The 16,636-nt window shown below is 37.1% G+C and overlaps 1 protein-coding gene across 1 annotated transcript in view; it reads left to right on the top strand.

Moving 5' to 3' along the window:
• Window positions 1–16,636, top strand: part of LOC150087884 (uncharacterized) — a 295,573-nt gene that overhangs the window by 166,405 nt on the left and 112,532 nt on the right. The window contains exon 22 of the mRNA XM_090369951.1: window positions 5,816–5,913. Within this exon, the coding sequence (XP_090226077.1) occupies window positions 5,816–5,913 (98 nt within the window). The remainder of the gene's footprint in view (window positions 1–5,815; window positions 5,914–16,636) is intronic.

The following is a 16,636-nucleotide window of genomic DNA, read 5'->3' as shown; positions in this document are numbered from 1 at the left end:
TGTGCGATTTTTATACAGTACAGTCATTTCTTAAGTTATATGGTTGATATATTTGTGAAAAGCACTAAGAATTAAAACACACAAATTAACCCATAAATAATGAGAAGGGGGGGAATGAAAATGTTCCAAAGCACCATGTTTGCCAATAAGAGTTCAATGCTATGCACTCATTTGGATCCAAGAACCAAACAAGTGCATAATATTGAACACTTATCGACAAACATGGGGCTTTGGAACACCTAACTCTAAAGACTGTCAGTAAAGCAGTTTTTTATTACCTTGTTATAATATAGAGAAATATCAAGCTACAATGTAATATTAATCAAAAAATCATGATAAATATTTAAAACTGTGTAAAAATAATGGAAAACTGTATGTGGTCGTCATCTGCTTCTGTGCAATTTAGCATCTCTCCCTCTTGCTGCTCTCCAATTTGGTGTACTGATCTGCATGATTCTTAGATATATAAAAGTCTGTTATCTAAAAAAATATCTAAATTATGGGTAAGCTGTTAATCTAAATTAAAAAAAAAAAAAAAATGAATAAAATACATCCACTACACACTCATTTGTCATGTGCTTTGTTATCAGCCATGTTAAAGAAAGAACCAAGGCTTCCTATATTGAGAAGAGCTATATATTTTTTGACTGTATTAAACTGAAAATGCATGAATGAAAAGCATTTACTGTATATAGTTGTGTATAGTGTGAGTTACTACAACCAAATTTTTATGCAAAAAGTAGGGGGGTTACACTGTATATGCATAATATTTTTGACAGTTTAAAATTTGTGCATTTTCATGAGACATTTTCCGGGAATGTAAGCTGTATTGTGCACATGCATGCTCGTGGTAAACTAACCTTAACAGTTAGGTCCTTTGTTATTGTTTATGTTGCTACATGAAAAGTAGAACCTTTTTCATATATATACCTAAATTCTTGATATAAATATAAATTCTTTAAATATAAATATATATTAAAATATATAATAATTAAATATAAAAATATGAATTCTTGATACAAATGAAGATTACCAGATATGACATCCAACCCATTGGTACCATTTATAGTGTTTACATAGTTTGTGTTACTTTTCTAATGGCTTTTGTCTGAATGGTTTTTGTTTTTTATAATATTATATTCTTTATCAGCATTCCCTTATTCCTCTTCAGTAAACCCATATACTCCATCAAAATGGATTCAAGAAGGAACAAATATATTTCTAAGTTCAAGCTTAAAGTGATTGATAAAGTGATATGCAGAAAAGATAAACACTTGTGCAGCTGCAAGACAATTTAATACCATGGAGTATAATGTTAGGAAATGGAGGAAGCTGTGTAGAGTTTAGGAAAATGCTTAAGAACAAATGTGCAAATAGAGGTAAGACAAATAGGTGACTGCAGTTGGAAAATGAAATAAATAAATTTGTCACTGAAGCCTTGCAGAGTGGAAACAGTATTTCTCGTGGAAAAAATTGAATCTTTGTCATAAAATGGGCAAAGAAAATGAACTTTGCTGATTTCAAGGCCAGTGCTGGTTGGTGTACCAGACTTATGAAAAGATATTATCTTGTAGTGCAACAGACTAATACTCAAGATTTCTAAGAGGTACAAGCTAAAGATTATAATGATTTATGCACCAACATCGAGCCATGATGATGAAGAGGTTGAAGAAATGTACACTGAAATTGAGAGTCTTCTAGATGAGCAGAAAACCCACTACACTATTATTATGGGGGACTTCAATGCTAAGGTTGGAAAAAGGCAAAACAGCGCAGAAAGAGGAACTATAGGAAATTTTGGAATTGGTGAAAGAAATAAAAGAGGTGAAAGACTTGTGAAATTTGCAGAATCTCAAGGAATGTCAGTAATGAACACTTTTTTCAAGAAAAGGGTGAACAGAAAGTGGACATGGAAGAGTCCAAATGGATTAACAACTAATGAAATCGACTTCATCCTCACTAACAGAAGATATATTGTGAATGATGTTACCATCCTGAATAAGGTAAATGTAGGAAGTGATCACAGAATGGTAAGATGTACACTTGATATAGATGTAGGAAAGGAAAGGAAAAAACTGACTCGAGTAAATAATACAAAGGTCTTTGAAATAACAGAGGAGGAGAAAAAGCAGTATGTACTGGAACTTAAGAACAAGTTTGAGCTTCTGCAGACTGCTCAGGACCAAGATATCGACGAGGAATATTACAACTTTCTGAAAGTGATAAAGCCCAAGAAACCTATAGGGAAACAGAAATCCAAAGAAGAAAAAATTAGTCAAGAAACACTTGTCATGATGAACCAAAGACGACAAATGAAGAGCAAGAAAAACACTGCCAGGGAGAAAATTGAGTATACTGAGTTATGCAAAGCCATTAGAAAGAGACTCAGAGAGGACATAAGAAGATTTAACACAAGAAAAGTAGAACAAGCATTAAGGGAAAACAAAGGATTTAAATCAGCAGCCATGAGCAGTAATACAGAAAGACAAATGATACTGAAACTGAAGAATAGCGATGGTGTACTTATAAACAGCAGAGAAGGCATAATTCAAATAGCAGAAGACTACTATAGAGAATTATACAAGGAACGAGGGAATGATACCAGCAGTGGGGAAGATGGATTGCAAAGTAGCAACACATACAACATACCCGATATTCTTCCTGATGAGGTAGAACATGCATTGAAGAAAATGAAGAATCGGAAAGCCCCGGGGGAAGATGAAGTTACTGTAGAGTTGTTAAAATTGGGAGGAAGAGACATAACTCAAAAACTGGCAAGGCTCTTCACAAAGTGCATTAGAAAAGGTGTGATGCCTAAGCAGTGGAATAATGCAATCATAGTTTTGCTGCATAAGAAAGGAGATAATTCAGAAATTGGAAATTATAGACCAATTAGCTTGTTATCCCATATCTACAAGTTGTTCACAAGGGTCATTACTAACAGATTAGAAAGAATACTTGATGAGAATCAACCGAAAGAGCAAGCTGGCTTTAGGACAGGATTCTCAACTATGGATCACCTTCACGTAATATCACAGCTAATGGAGAAAGCAAATGAATATAAAACACCATTATGCCTGGCATTTGTGGATTATGAAAAGGCATTTGACTCCATACAGCATAAGGCAATGTTTCGGGCACTGGAAAGACAAGGCATAGATACTCCATATATTATGATTTTGAAGAAAATATATGAGAGTGCTACATCCTTTATTAGACTAGACAAAGACAGTAGCAAATTTAAAATCGAGAAAGGAGTTCGACAAGGAGACAATATCTCCGAAGCTGTTTACTGCTGCCCTTGAGGAAGCTTTCAGAAGATTAGACTGGTCGCAGAAAGGAGTCAATGTGAACGGAGAGTACCTAAACCATTTACGATTTGCAGATGACATTGTGGTCATAAGCCACGATCCCAAAGAATTAGAGGAAAATCTTAATCAGTTATGCACAGTTAGTAAGGATTTTGGACTAAAGATGAATATGGCTAAAACAAAAGTAATGATGAACAAGTATGCCACAGAAAGGGAAATAATGATTGAAGGAGCAGTAATTGAAAAGGTGGAGTCATATACTTATCTGGGACAAGTTATTAGCTGTAATAATGATAAATGGCTGGAAGTCAAGAGAAGAATAAATTTGGGATGGATAGCATTCAGGAAATATAGTCACATACTGAAGAGCAAAATCCCAGTTTGTCTGAAACGTAAAATAATGAATCAATGTATACTCCCCACCATGACTTATGGAAGTGAAACTTGGGCACTCACCAAAAGAATGGAAGAGAAGCTAAGAACTACACAGCGAAGAATGGAACGAATTATATTGGGAATCAGACTGTTGGATAAGAAGAGAAACACATGGATTAGGCAGCAAACTCAAGTAAAGGACATTCTTATCAAAACTAAAGAACTAAAATGGTCTTGGGCAGGACACATAGCTCGAAGACATGATGACAGATGGACTAAGAAAATAACAGAATGGTACCCAAGAGGAGCTAGAAGAAAACCTGGAAGACAAAGGCGGAGATGGATAGATGAAATTCATGAGTTTTTGAGTAGTAAATGGATGGCCAGTGCTCAAAACAGAAGGAACTGGAAAGTTGCTGGAGAGGCCTTCATCCTGCAGTGGATTGAAAATGGCTGATAATGATGATGATGATGAGTGCAACAGAAGACCAAGGTTTTGCAGCATCTACTCACAGAACTGGATAAAATAATTTCATTTCAGAAATTTATAATCAAACATAGAAAGAACAACCATCAGTTGACTTGTATTGGAAACGTGAATAATGCTCCAATGAATTTTGACATTCCAGTCAACAAAACAATGAAAAAAATGGGGTTAAAATTAATGCTAGTGAGAACAACTGGTCACAAAAATTTGAGATTTACTGTTGTATTATGGCTCATGGCACAAAGCTGAGGCCAATGGTAATTTTCAAGAGAAAGACTTTTTCAGAACAGAAATTCCTTAAAGGAGTAGTTGTGCATGTTCATGAGAAATATTGGATGGACAAAACAAGATTTGAAAATATGGCTGAAACAAGTGTGGTGTTTCTGTCCAGGGACACTGAGGAAAAGAAAAAAGTCGATTGACCTGGGATATCTTTAAATGCTATCTGATAGATAGTTTTGTTGGATAGTTAGATCCCAGAACACAGATATAGCAGTGATTCCTGGAGGTCTAACCAGCATTATGCAACTGCCTGATGTCTGCCTAAACAAATCTTTTAAGGATGTAATGAGAAATCTGTGGAACAATTGGTTGATTGAAGGGGGAAAAAACATTTACAAAAGGAGGAAGAATTCAGGCTCTGACACTAGAAATTGTTTGTGAATGGGTTGTGTTTGTTCAGGCATTGGGAAATATTAACCTAGAAACTGTGATGCATTCATTTAAGAAATGTGGTATCTCCAATGCATTTGATGGGACAGAGGACTTCTTGGGGGAATAACGATGACATTAATGAAGAAGTTGCTGATGACTTATATGATGATCAGGTTCAAGCAGAAGATTGAGAAATGTTACTTGGTAATGAAGACAGTGAAGAACAAGTTTTTAATGGCTTATAGTTAATAAATATTCAGTAAGAGCAGATACTATTTTTTCATTGTAAAGAATTTATTCCTGTATTATGCCATACCTTGTATATACCATATATAAAAATGCCCTTATAATACTTCCAAATTAGTGTTAATTCCTAATAATATTATTATTGTATAAATAAAGACACTAGAATCAAAACATTTTTATTTCATCCGGTGCAGTCATGATTCATATTACTCTATTAAATTTTTAGGAATAAGATATTTAACTTGAGAGGAATAAAATAGATGTGTGTGTGTGTGTGTGTGTGTGTGTGTGTGTGTGTGTGTGTGTGTGTGTGTGTGTGTGTGTGTGTGTGTGTGTGTGTGTGTGTGTGTGTGTGTGTGTGTTGTCGTCACTACAAGTATTTTGGTGTGGTTTTGTACAAATGAAGGGGAACCTCTTACAACTTATTCCATATTTGCTACAAAATGTGTCTAGGATCATACCCAATACTAAAATGTCCCACTACTGTAGGCCTATCAGTACATTCAAAAGCTGGTGTTGCATTATACACGAGCTATATGAAAAAATTTGGTTTTTTTACCAATAACTCAGAATTACACTATACATGGAGTCAGCTCACACATGAGTGTATATATATATAATAAATTGAAAATGATTAATTATAAATAAAAGTTTTCATACTCAGCATCTTTTTGCAGTAATACTGATAAGAAATAATTGATTTTTCAGCCTGTTAATTTATTTTTCCCTGTGTATTTTGTAGCAAAACTGACTGACTCATCTGTGTTATCAGCCCTTGCTTTGAACAGGCTATCAAATGTAGCTGTAAAAGAAACCTCAGAACCAGTTGCAGATGATAAGGTAATTCAAAATTGCCATAATGCAAAAATTTGTTTTACTTTCTCTTAACAGTATTTTAAGTCACAGTGAGTTTATGAGGCTAATTTTATGTATGGGATATTTCTGAAGCATTCATCTTGTATTGCTGATAATCAGCTTGTGGAATTTCCTGTTGACTTGACTTGAATAAAAATATCCATCTCTCTGCTGGCTACTATTTTAAACATTAGATAAAAGCAAAGGACTTGCAAGGTGTTTGTTTTTTTACATAGCAAGTAAACTATGTATGTGTTTTTCTCCTCATGTTTGAATATTGTGTGTTGATTTGCATGTTGTGTGAGTTAATTCTTTTCATTAATATATGCTTAACCCTCTAGTGAGCATTCTGATTGACCATATGCAGCAAATTTTTTTTTTTAGTTAACTTATTAATTATAATTATGTAAACAGGAATTTATTTTAGTGTGCTTCCAGTACTATCTTTTTGATCTAACATCATTGATTATTTTTTAATTGGGTAAGTGTGGCTATAATGAAAATAAGACTGGTTGTTCTTTTAGCTTGGTTTCTGCTTTGATTTATGCTACTGCTTGTGTTTGGTCACCATTGTATCTTTCACCATAAGCATGATGCACTAGGTGCATTTGCATCATGGAACATGATGCAAAGCAAAAAACTTAAACAACAAGCTTGTGTTTGAAATGAAGGAATTCAATTATTTTTTTATATATTTTTATTTTGATAACTGCACTTCTGACATAATGCTTTTCATTCTTTTATCCAATAAATTCCAAAATAAAGAATAGCATTAACTGGGATTTGGTAAAATTTATCAGTGGGAGGAACATATTTTGTTTAAATGATGATATATCAAGTTTAGCATTCCTCCATTATCATTTTGACTTTTATCTGCATCATTATTTGTGTTAAACTTTGAAGAGTATGGTAGAAAAAAGCTGCATCTCACTGTTGATGTACACAGTACTACAACTCACCTGCTTGTGTAACTTTTCAGCACAAACTGATAAATAAAATTTTTTCAATAAAAAAATTAAAATAATATTAAAATGGTTTACAACAAAATAGTAATTTAAAATTGCTTCATTATACTTTTTTCTAAAAGGTATATTGAAGGTTTCTCTGCTGCACCCATTTGCAGAACACTTTTTGATCCAAGAAGAGACCTACCACTTTAGATTCCCTGTTTCAATTAAAAAATGTATCTAAGTTTTTCATGATTTGCGATTAAAATAATTGATGACATTACAATTTACACAATCTTAAATTATTTCTGGCATTTTTTAACAAAAAAAGAAAATAAAACTCAAATTGCGACTTTTGCATACCATCATGCATGCTAGTGTACTTTTTTGACATTCCCAATCTCACTATATTTCACAGTTGATTTATATTTATCAGTGGGAGGAACATATTTTGTTTAAACATATACATATATATACATTTATGTTTAAATATATATTTAAACAATATATATATACACTACCATTAACTATTGACAAAAGCTGCATTATAATAAAATAAATAATTGAGCATTCATTAGAGGCAGCGACTTGCAATTCTTCCATATGAAGCCGAAATATATTTTAAATTAAATAAAATAAAACATAAGCCAGTAGTAAGGCAAAAACTGTAGAGCGAAAATTAACATAAAAATTTATTCTTCTTTTTCATTCGTTTGTTTATTTGATTATTTTTATGTTAATTTTCGCTCTACAGTTTTTGCCATACTACTGGCTTATGTTTTATTTTATTTAATTTAAAAAAAAAAAAAAAAAATATATATATATATATATATATATACAGTGGCGGACAAAAAAACCGCATCACCTTAAAAAAGTAACATTTGTAGTGTAACGTATAAGATATTGTTTGATTACAGTCATTTTGTTTGTTGCAAAGCAAAGGTATTGTGTCAGATAACACTTCTATTGCATCAGACAGTAATTGCATGGTGTTGCATCAGCTGTTTCTATAAATATGGCATTGGAAGAGTATACATGCTCATTAGTATCCTGTTTTGCGGAGGTGTAAGCATGGCTCCATATGTTCAGTTGACACCAAGAAGAAAAAGTGTAGCTGTTGCTCTGTCCCAGGTAGAGCTTTCTACACGTGCTATCACTGATAAAATGGGCTGCCACCAGTCAACAGTATCCTGGGTGCTGAAATTAAAACGTGAAACCGGTGATTCAAAGAGAAGACCTGAATCAGGCCGTAAGAGAATGACTATACCTTCCCAAGATCGATATTTGAAATGGCTATGCCTTTGTAATCACCATGCTAGTGCTCCTGATCTAAAACTGGACTTTGAGATGGCCTCTGGTGTTGAAACAATTGAACCAACTATCCAAAGATGGCTTTCGGAATGTGGTCTGCATGCCTATTGGCCCAAGAAGAAGCATTTGTTGACCCAACAAATGAGGAAGAAGCGACTTGCTTGGGCTAAAACATATGTTTCATGGACAAAAGAGCAATGGGACACCCTCATCTTTTATGATGAATTGCAATTCAACCTGCATGGCTCGGATGGGAAGCGATAAGTGAGAAGACGAAAATCGGAAGCATACCATCCTGACTGCATAACACCAACTGTAAAGATTCCTTCCCAGTCAGATGGTCTGGGGATGCATAACAAGCAAAGGGGTGGGGCGAATTAAGTTTATTAACGGAACGATGAATGCAGAAATGTACACTGCTATCTTAGAGGAGTTCCTGAAACTCATTATTAGGGATCACCACAGAGGTGTCCAAAACTGCATTTTTCAACAGGATTCAGCACCTTGCCACAGGCAATCCCCGTATAACACGGTTTCGCTCTAATACGATTGATAAACTGTGACAATCCTCGCACAACACAGCAATAACATGGTTAGAGAATTGCAGCAAACCTTGCATAACACAGTACTTTTGAGCTTTTGTGCACTGAAAACTCTGCTATTATGTTGGATGTAATTTTGAACATTTCCATTCTTTTTTGTAAATCTCTGCTTTTGGCTCACTAGTCGTTATACAAAAATAATTATTGGGAAATCCCAATAATTTTTTAGTTTAATAGTTTCAATAAGTTCAATAGCTTCTGTGCTATTGAACTTGTGGGGAAAAAAAAAATCTAGATTTCAAAGTTTTATTACTATTGGATAACGCACCAGGCCATCCAAAAGATTTGAGTCATCTAAACATTGAAGTGATGTTCCTACCACCTAATACAACTTATTTAATTTGCCTTTAAAACTCATTACATCATAAAATTGTTACAATGGATTTTGGAAAAAATTGATTCCGAATCTATTGAAGTGTTGGAGGCATGGAAACATTTTCCACTTCTGGACTGTATTGGAATCATAGCCTTTTTTGCTCAAAGAAGTAAAACCAACCATCAACATTAACTGCGTGTTGGAAAAATGTATAGCCAGAGTGAGTTCATGGTGTTGCATGTTTCAAGTGATGCAGGAAATATGGTCGAACTGGCAGAAAACGGAATCGATGTAATGGTAGAACTTACTAAGCTGGTAGGAGGGGAAGGTTTTGATGATATGACTACTGAAGACATTCAATTAATTACTGGTAGAAAAAGAAGCTGGCGAAGCAGATTTGGTGGAAATGGCATTGGAGGTAAACCAAAACAATTCAGAGGATGATAGTGCAAATAAAAATTCTGAACTTCCAAAAAGTATACAGGAAGGCATAAACTTAGCCGAGCAATTAGAATCTTATTTTTTGAATTCAGATCCTTCGACTAAAAGGAGCACAAAGTTCAAAAGTGAGCTTCAAAAATGTTTAGCTTGAAATTTACAAAGATCTATCAAGCAAAAGCAAACAAACCCAGATTACAGATTTTTTAGCAAGAGCAGAAGATACGCAGATGAAAGATATTCTGCAACAGAGAAAATGTTCTCGTTTGATTGTGCTTAGCAGTGATGAAGAAGAGAAAATTAAATGAATGTATATTATCTGCCATATGCTGTATGTATCACAGTTTGTTCAGTTATTACTATTTTTAATAAAAATTAACTTTCCGACAGTTATAAAAAAATTGTGTATTTTTGTTAGCTTTTTGAAAATACCCCCCCCCCCCGTCTTTGTACTGGTTCTTAGTCCCATATAACACTGTTTTGCACTACACGAGATTTTATAGGAACCTAACTACCGTGTTATACGAGAGTTACCTGTATTTAAATTTATTGTTGAGTTTGTCGTCTGGTCTCACAAGGCTTAAAACATACTTACACCAATGTTTTCTCTCGTTTTTCTTGATTAAGGTGCAGTCATACCTCAGAAATGCAGGCATTACAGTGTTGGACTGGCCCAGCCACTGTCCACATTTGAACCCTATTGAAAATTGCTGGTACATAATGTCATCTAAAATTGCTCAGAAGAAGCCAACAAGTAAGATTCAGTTGCAGGAGAGCATTTTAAGGGTGTGGTACTATGAAATTGGGCAACCATATATCCAGAAGTTGATTAACTCTATGCCAGATCGTTGCAGGGCTGTAATTGCAGCTCGAGGAGGAAAAACAAAATATCGAGGACTTATTTTGCTGATTTACAGTACATAATACTATTATGTTAACTTGTCATTTCAGTTTGTACACATGAATGTCATAAAATGTATGTTTGATTGTCATGATTGCCATTTGTGTAATTTCTCATATTTCCATTAATTATGCATTTTACCCTTTGTGAAGATATTTATGGCAATTAGGTATATCAGGTGGAGTCTTTTTATTGGATTTCATTCACAGAGATATATATCCCATCTAACAAATGCATTTCAGTCATTTCTGCAACCCACAATGCAGTGCAAAATTCACAAGTGATGCAGTTTTTTTGCCTGCCACTGTGTGTGTGTGTGTGTGTGTGTGTGTGTGTGTGTGTGTGTGTGTGTGTGTGTGTGTGTGTGTGTGTGTGTGTGTGAGTGAGTGAGTGAGTGATAGGTCTGATAAAGTTTGACAGAGGTGCATAGATGGAAGTGAAAAATACACAATTTGCAAAAGACTATAAAAGGGTGAGGATAGCAGAAATATGAAGTATTGTAGGTGTGTAAAAGAGAGAAAGAATGTGAATATCCTATATTTTTTGATGCATTAAGAAAATTATAGGCTGAATTGCAAAGCCAATTAGAGGTGAAGGAACTGTAAAGTAAAATGATTAAACAAATAAAATAAAAATTGTGATAGCTATCATCAGACATGGGTGGGCAATTTACCTATAAATCAAAAAAGCGGGCAGCAAAAATGCAGAAATCTGATGTTAGTTGGAGTAAATATGTATTAAATGTAATTTAAAGTCAAAGTTACAATTAATAGAAAAATAAAAATAAAATATGAATAAGCAAGGTATGACAAATGCACCAAAATGTGCAAAGCAGCAGTAAAGTATGCAAAAATATATAAGCATGTAAGTATATCATTGTTATCTGGTTTTAGGAGCATTAGCAACTAAGGCCATATTGCTCTGGGGATATGCGGTGGTCATTCCCTTGACCTTTCCGCATCCTCCGTATTTGGTGGTGACAGGCTCGAACCCCGGTCTAATCAAGAAGCGTGTGCTACACACTGCTGCTCCTTCCCACCTGGCTACGGAGGCGCCCGAATGTAAGTATAGATAAGTCTAATAAAGTTTGCATAGATGGAGGAAAATTACCCAAAGTGTCAAGGACTAGAAGGGTAGTGATAGCAGAAAAAAGAAGTAATGTAGATTTGAAAAAAGGCAAAAGAATGTTAATATCCTAAAAGTTATGATGAATTAAGAAAATTATGGGCTGAATTGTAAAGCCAATTTGGAGTTGAAGTAACTGTAAAGTAAAAATTATTAATACCAAATGATTAAATAAAATAAAATAAAAGGTGATAGAGCTGTCATCAGAAATATTCATAATTTTTTTAATTCATCATAACTTTTAGGATATTAACATTCTTTTGCCTTTTCCAAATTTACATTACTTCTTTTTTCTACTATCCTTACCCTTCTAGTCCTTGACACTTTGTGTAATTTTCACCTTCCTCTGTGCAAACTTTATCAGACATCTATTCTTACATGCTTATATTATTATTATTATTATTATTATTATTATTATTATTGCTGCTCTTATATTATTTCTCCCTGATTGGGAGTTCCACCTCATGACGGGTATTGCTACCAAGTACACAGGGTGGTTGTTGTTATGTCTGATGTTACTGTTGGTCGACGAACTCTCTGACAATCCTACAGGCGTTCAGGATTGCGACTTTCTGGAGTACCTTGTAGGTGTTCGCTGGGAGACCTATTGCTGCTAGGCTGTTATGTTGGACCTTTGGCACCATACCTGTGGTTGACATGATGATCGGGATGGTCGTTACTTGTTGCATGTGTCACATCTCTTTGATTTCCTGTCTTAGGTTTGTGTACTTTTTTCTACTCATTTTCGTGTACTCATTTTCTACCACCTTAAGTGTAGTACCACACAGTTGGTACGTTTCTCTGGGGTTACTTCTACCCATATGCAAAGTACTGCATATGGGTAGAAGTAACCCCAGAGAAACGTACCAACTGTGTGGTACTACACTTAAGGTGGTAGAAAATGAAAAAGACCTGGGAGTAATTGTGCAGTCAGATATGAAGTTTTCTGAGCAATGCAGACAGGCTGCCAGGGCAGGTCATGGGGTTTTGTCAATGATATATAGGAATTTTGCTAGCAGGGAAAAGGAGATGATGGTCCCTTTGTATAAGGCAATCGTCAGGCCACGCGTTGAGTACTGCGTACAGGTCTGGAGGCCTCATTTTAGGAAGGATGTAGATTTGCTTGAGTGTGTACAGAGAAGGGCAACAAGATTGGTGAGGGGAATGAAGGGATCCTCTTACCAAGAGAAGCTTAAGTTCTGCAAATTGCAGTGGCTGGAGACTAGGCACCTGCACGGTGATCTGATTGAGGTGTATAAGGCCTTGAATGGGTTGAGCACGGTGAATTCTGATGGGATCCTTCCACTTGTTCAGATTACGAACAAGTGGAAGGGTTACGAAAGGTTAACCCTTCTTAAAAGATTACGAAATTCAAATTAAGAAAAGACAGATGTAGAATAGATGTGCGGAAATTTGCCTTTAGCCAGCGGGTGGTTAATTGCTGGAACAAACTTCCATCTGTCATTGTGGAAGTTGATAGGTTAAATAAATTTAAGGAGGAACTGGACAGGCATTTGGAGGGAATGGTGTGATTTTTTTCCCCCCTTTTTTTTTTGGCTGATGCTGCATAAGCTCATACACTTGCTTTCTTGCATCACATGCCACTACTACTACTACTTCCTGATTTTTTCCCAGTGGGTTTTCTGCTGGTTGCCAGTGTTGGGTACTGCTGTGTCAATCAGATAGGTAGCCTTTTCCTTCTTGTCCACAAGGGTTATGTCCGGTCTGTTGTGCAGAATTGTCCTATCCGTTATTATGGCGCAGTCCCAGTACAGCTTGTGGGTTGGGGTCTCTAGTACTGCCTGGGGTTTGTACTTGTAGTACGGTACATTTTCTTCGATCAAGTGATATTTCTTTGCTAGCTTCTGATGTATTATCCTGGCTACCTGGTCATGTCTATGAGTGTACTCAGTCTGGATGATCACATTGCATCCTGCGGTGATGTTTGGATCGTTTCTGAGGCCAGGTGGCATCATGTGCATGTGTCATCTGACATTCTGTGCTCCTTGGCAATGTATTTTCTATAGTTCCTGGCGTTGATTACGTGGTCTTGGATGGCTAGCACGAATCCTTAAGTCTCGGGGAAGAGCATCTCGCTCGTGAGCCATGCATTGGAAGCAATTTTATCTATGTGACCCTGATGGAGATCATTGTAGTGTCTGCCATGGAGTGTCTTCTCTGCCTATCTTTCTAGCTTTGTTTGTACCTCCTGGTTGGGGGGAACTCCTTGCTTAGGCTGAGTGGGGTATACCGTTTGTCTGTCTTCCTTATGGCCTGGTGGAGTGCTGCTGTGTGTTTCTGGAAGTAATCCTTCAGGTTAACTATCACTGTCTTCTGTTGCTCAATGAGGTCTATCAGGCCCCTTCCTCTTTCTTCCCGGGCAGTTATCAGTCTCTCCATGGCAGCTCTTGGTCATCATTGCCCTTGTCTTTCTCATGATATCCTCCAGCTCGGTGTTAGTCCAATCTATGACCCCGAAGGAGTATGTTAGCACTGGAACTGAATAGCTGTTTATGGCTTTAACTGTGTTCCCTCCATTCCACTTTGCTTTCAGCAAGCTTCTGAGTCTCTTATTATTATTGTTGTTGCTCGTATATTATTTCTCCCTGATTGGGGGATTCCACTCCATGATGGGTACTGCTACCAAGTACAGAGGGTGGTTGTAATGTCTGGTGTTACTGTTGATCAGGGAAATCTCTGACTATCCTACAGGTGTTCAGGATTGCGACTTTCTGGAGTTCCTTGCAGGTGTTCTCTGGGAGACCTGTTGCTGCTAGGCTGCTACGTAGAGTCTTTGGTATCATACCGGTGGTTGACCTGATGATTGGGATGGTTGATATTTCTTGCATATGCCACATCTCCTTGATCTCACGTCTCAGTTTCGTGTACTTCCTAATTTTTTTCCTCATGGGTTTTCTGGACATTGCTATTGTTCGGCACCACTATATCAATCAGGTAGGTAGCCTTTTCCATCTTTTTCACAAGGGTTATGTCTGGTCTGTTGTGCGGGGATGGTCTTATCTGTTATTATGGCGCAGTCCCAGTACAGCTTGTGTTGGTTTGGGTCTCTAGTACTGCCTTGGGTTCGTACTTGTAGTATGGTACACTTCCTTTGGTCAGCTTGTGCTCTGGGTGATCACCTTGCACCCCGCGGTGATGTGTTGGATCGTTTCTGAGGCCAGGTGGCATTGTCGACGTGTCATCTGACATTCCAGGCTCCTTTGCGATGTATTTTCTATAGTTTCTGGTGTTGATTACCCAGGTCTGGATGGCCAGCATGAATCCTTCAGTCTCGGGGAAGAGCATCCCGCTTGTGAGCCATGCATTGGAAGCAGTGTTATCGATGTGATCTTGATGGAAGTCATTGTAATGTCTGCCATGGAGTGTCTTCTTTGCCCATCTTTCTAACTTCGTTTCTTGTACCATCTGGGCGGGAGGGTTTCCTTGCTTAGGTTGAGTAGGGCATACCACTTATCTATCTTCCTTATGGCTTGGTGGAGTGGTGCTGTGTTGTTCTCGAAGTAATCGTTCAGGTTAACTACCACTGTTTTCAGTTGTTCTATCAGGCCCCTTCCTCCCTCTTTCCGAGGCATTGTTATTCTCTCCACTGCTGACTTCAGGTGGTGTTGGTGGCTCTTGGTCATCATTGTCCTTGTCTTTCGCATAATATCTTCTAGCTCGGTATTAGTCCAATCTATGATCCCGAATGTGTATGTTAGTACTGGAGCTGCATAGGTGTTTATGGCTTTAACTGTGTTCCCTCCATTCAATTTTGCTTTCAGCAGGCTTCTGAGTCTCTGATGATATTTTTCAGTCAGGCACTTCTTGATTTCCTTGTGTTCTAACTGCTCAGCCTGCATCATCCCTAGGTATTTGTAGGTCACTTCTTCTGTCATAGCTTCGATCTCTTTACCAGTCAGCAGCTGGTAGTTTCGGCCAACTAATTTTCCCTGGTGCAGCATGTGGGTCTTGCTGTAGTTGCTTCTCGGTTGCTGCATAGAGCTTGATGTCATCCATATACATCAGGTGGATGAAGGTGTACAGGTTCTTTCTTCCTTCTTTGAGGTTATATCCATACTTGCTGCCGTTAAGTATGGTGGATAGCGGGCTGAGTGCTAGACAAAACCATAGTGGGCTCAGAGCATCTCCCTGAAAGATTCCTCTTCTAATCGGGATTGGCCTGGTTGTGATGTTCTCGACCTTAATGGTGGTACTCCATTTTGCCATTGTTGCCCCTAGGAAGTTTGTCACTATTGGATTAACCTTGTAGATCTTCAGGGTCTCTATTAGCCAGCTATGAGGTACAGAGTCGAAGGCCTTGCGGTAATCGATGTAGGCCGTGTATAGGTTGCAGTGCTTCTTGAAGGCTTGCTCCATAACTGCGGCATCTATGGTTAATTGCTCCTTGCATCCTTTCTGCTGTTCGGACATTATGTTCTAACTCTCTGAGTGGTCTGATATCTTAGTTATACAGCTGGTCAGGATCTTGTACATTGTTGGGAGGTATGTGATTGGCCTGTATTTCACTGGCTTTCTTGTATCTTCATCTTTAGGCTTCAGATATGTGACTCCTTCAGTGAGCAACTTCGGGATTGTCTCCGGGTGCCTTATCATTTGAGTGAACTGCTCTGCTAGGTTCTTGTGTGTGTGCAGGTGAGCGTCTTGTACCAGTAGTTGTGGATGTTATCAATTCCCGGGGTTCGCCAGTTCTGGGTGTTCCTGATCGACTGTTTTACTTCTTATCGAATCTCCCACTCTCTCATCTCTTGTATGTCCTTCGTTTTCTTCCGTTCTACTTCTATCCAGGCTGCTCTACTGTTATGCCTTACTTCTGAGTCTCTTATTATTATTGTTGTTGCTCTTATATTATTATTATTATTATTATTATTATTATTATTCCTATGGTGCAAGGAAACCTGAGGCTTATGCTGCACCAGCAAAAAAAAAAAAAAAAAAATTCTGAGTTACCCTGAGAGAGAGAGAGATAGAAGTAGATGGGAATCGCCAAGAAAAAGAAGAATGATGATATCCAACTGAGGACCCTGTTTGTGCCAAGCCCGCATCCATC

The sequence above is a fragment of the Mastigoproctus giganteus genome, chromosome 3 (assembly GCF_048544385.1).
Source record: "Mastigoproctus giganteus isolate SK-2022 chromosome 3, ASM4854438v1, whole genome shotgun sequence".
Classification (NCBI taxonomy): Eukaryota; Metazoa; Arthropoda; class Arachnida; order Uropygi; family Thelyphonidae; genus Mastigoproctus; species Mastigoproctus giganteus.
This window is presented reverse-complemented; position numbering and strand designations above follow the sequence as displayed.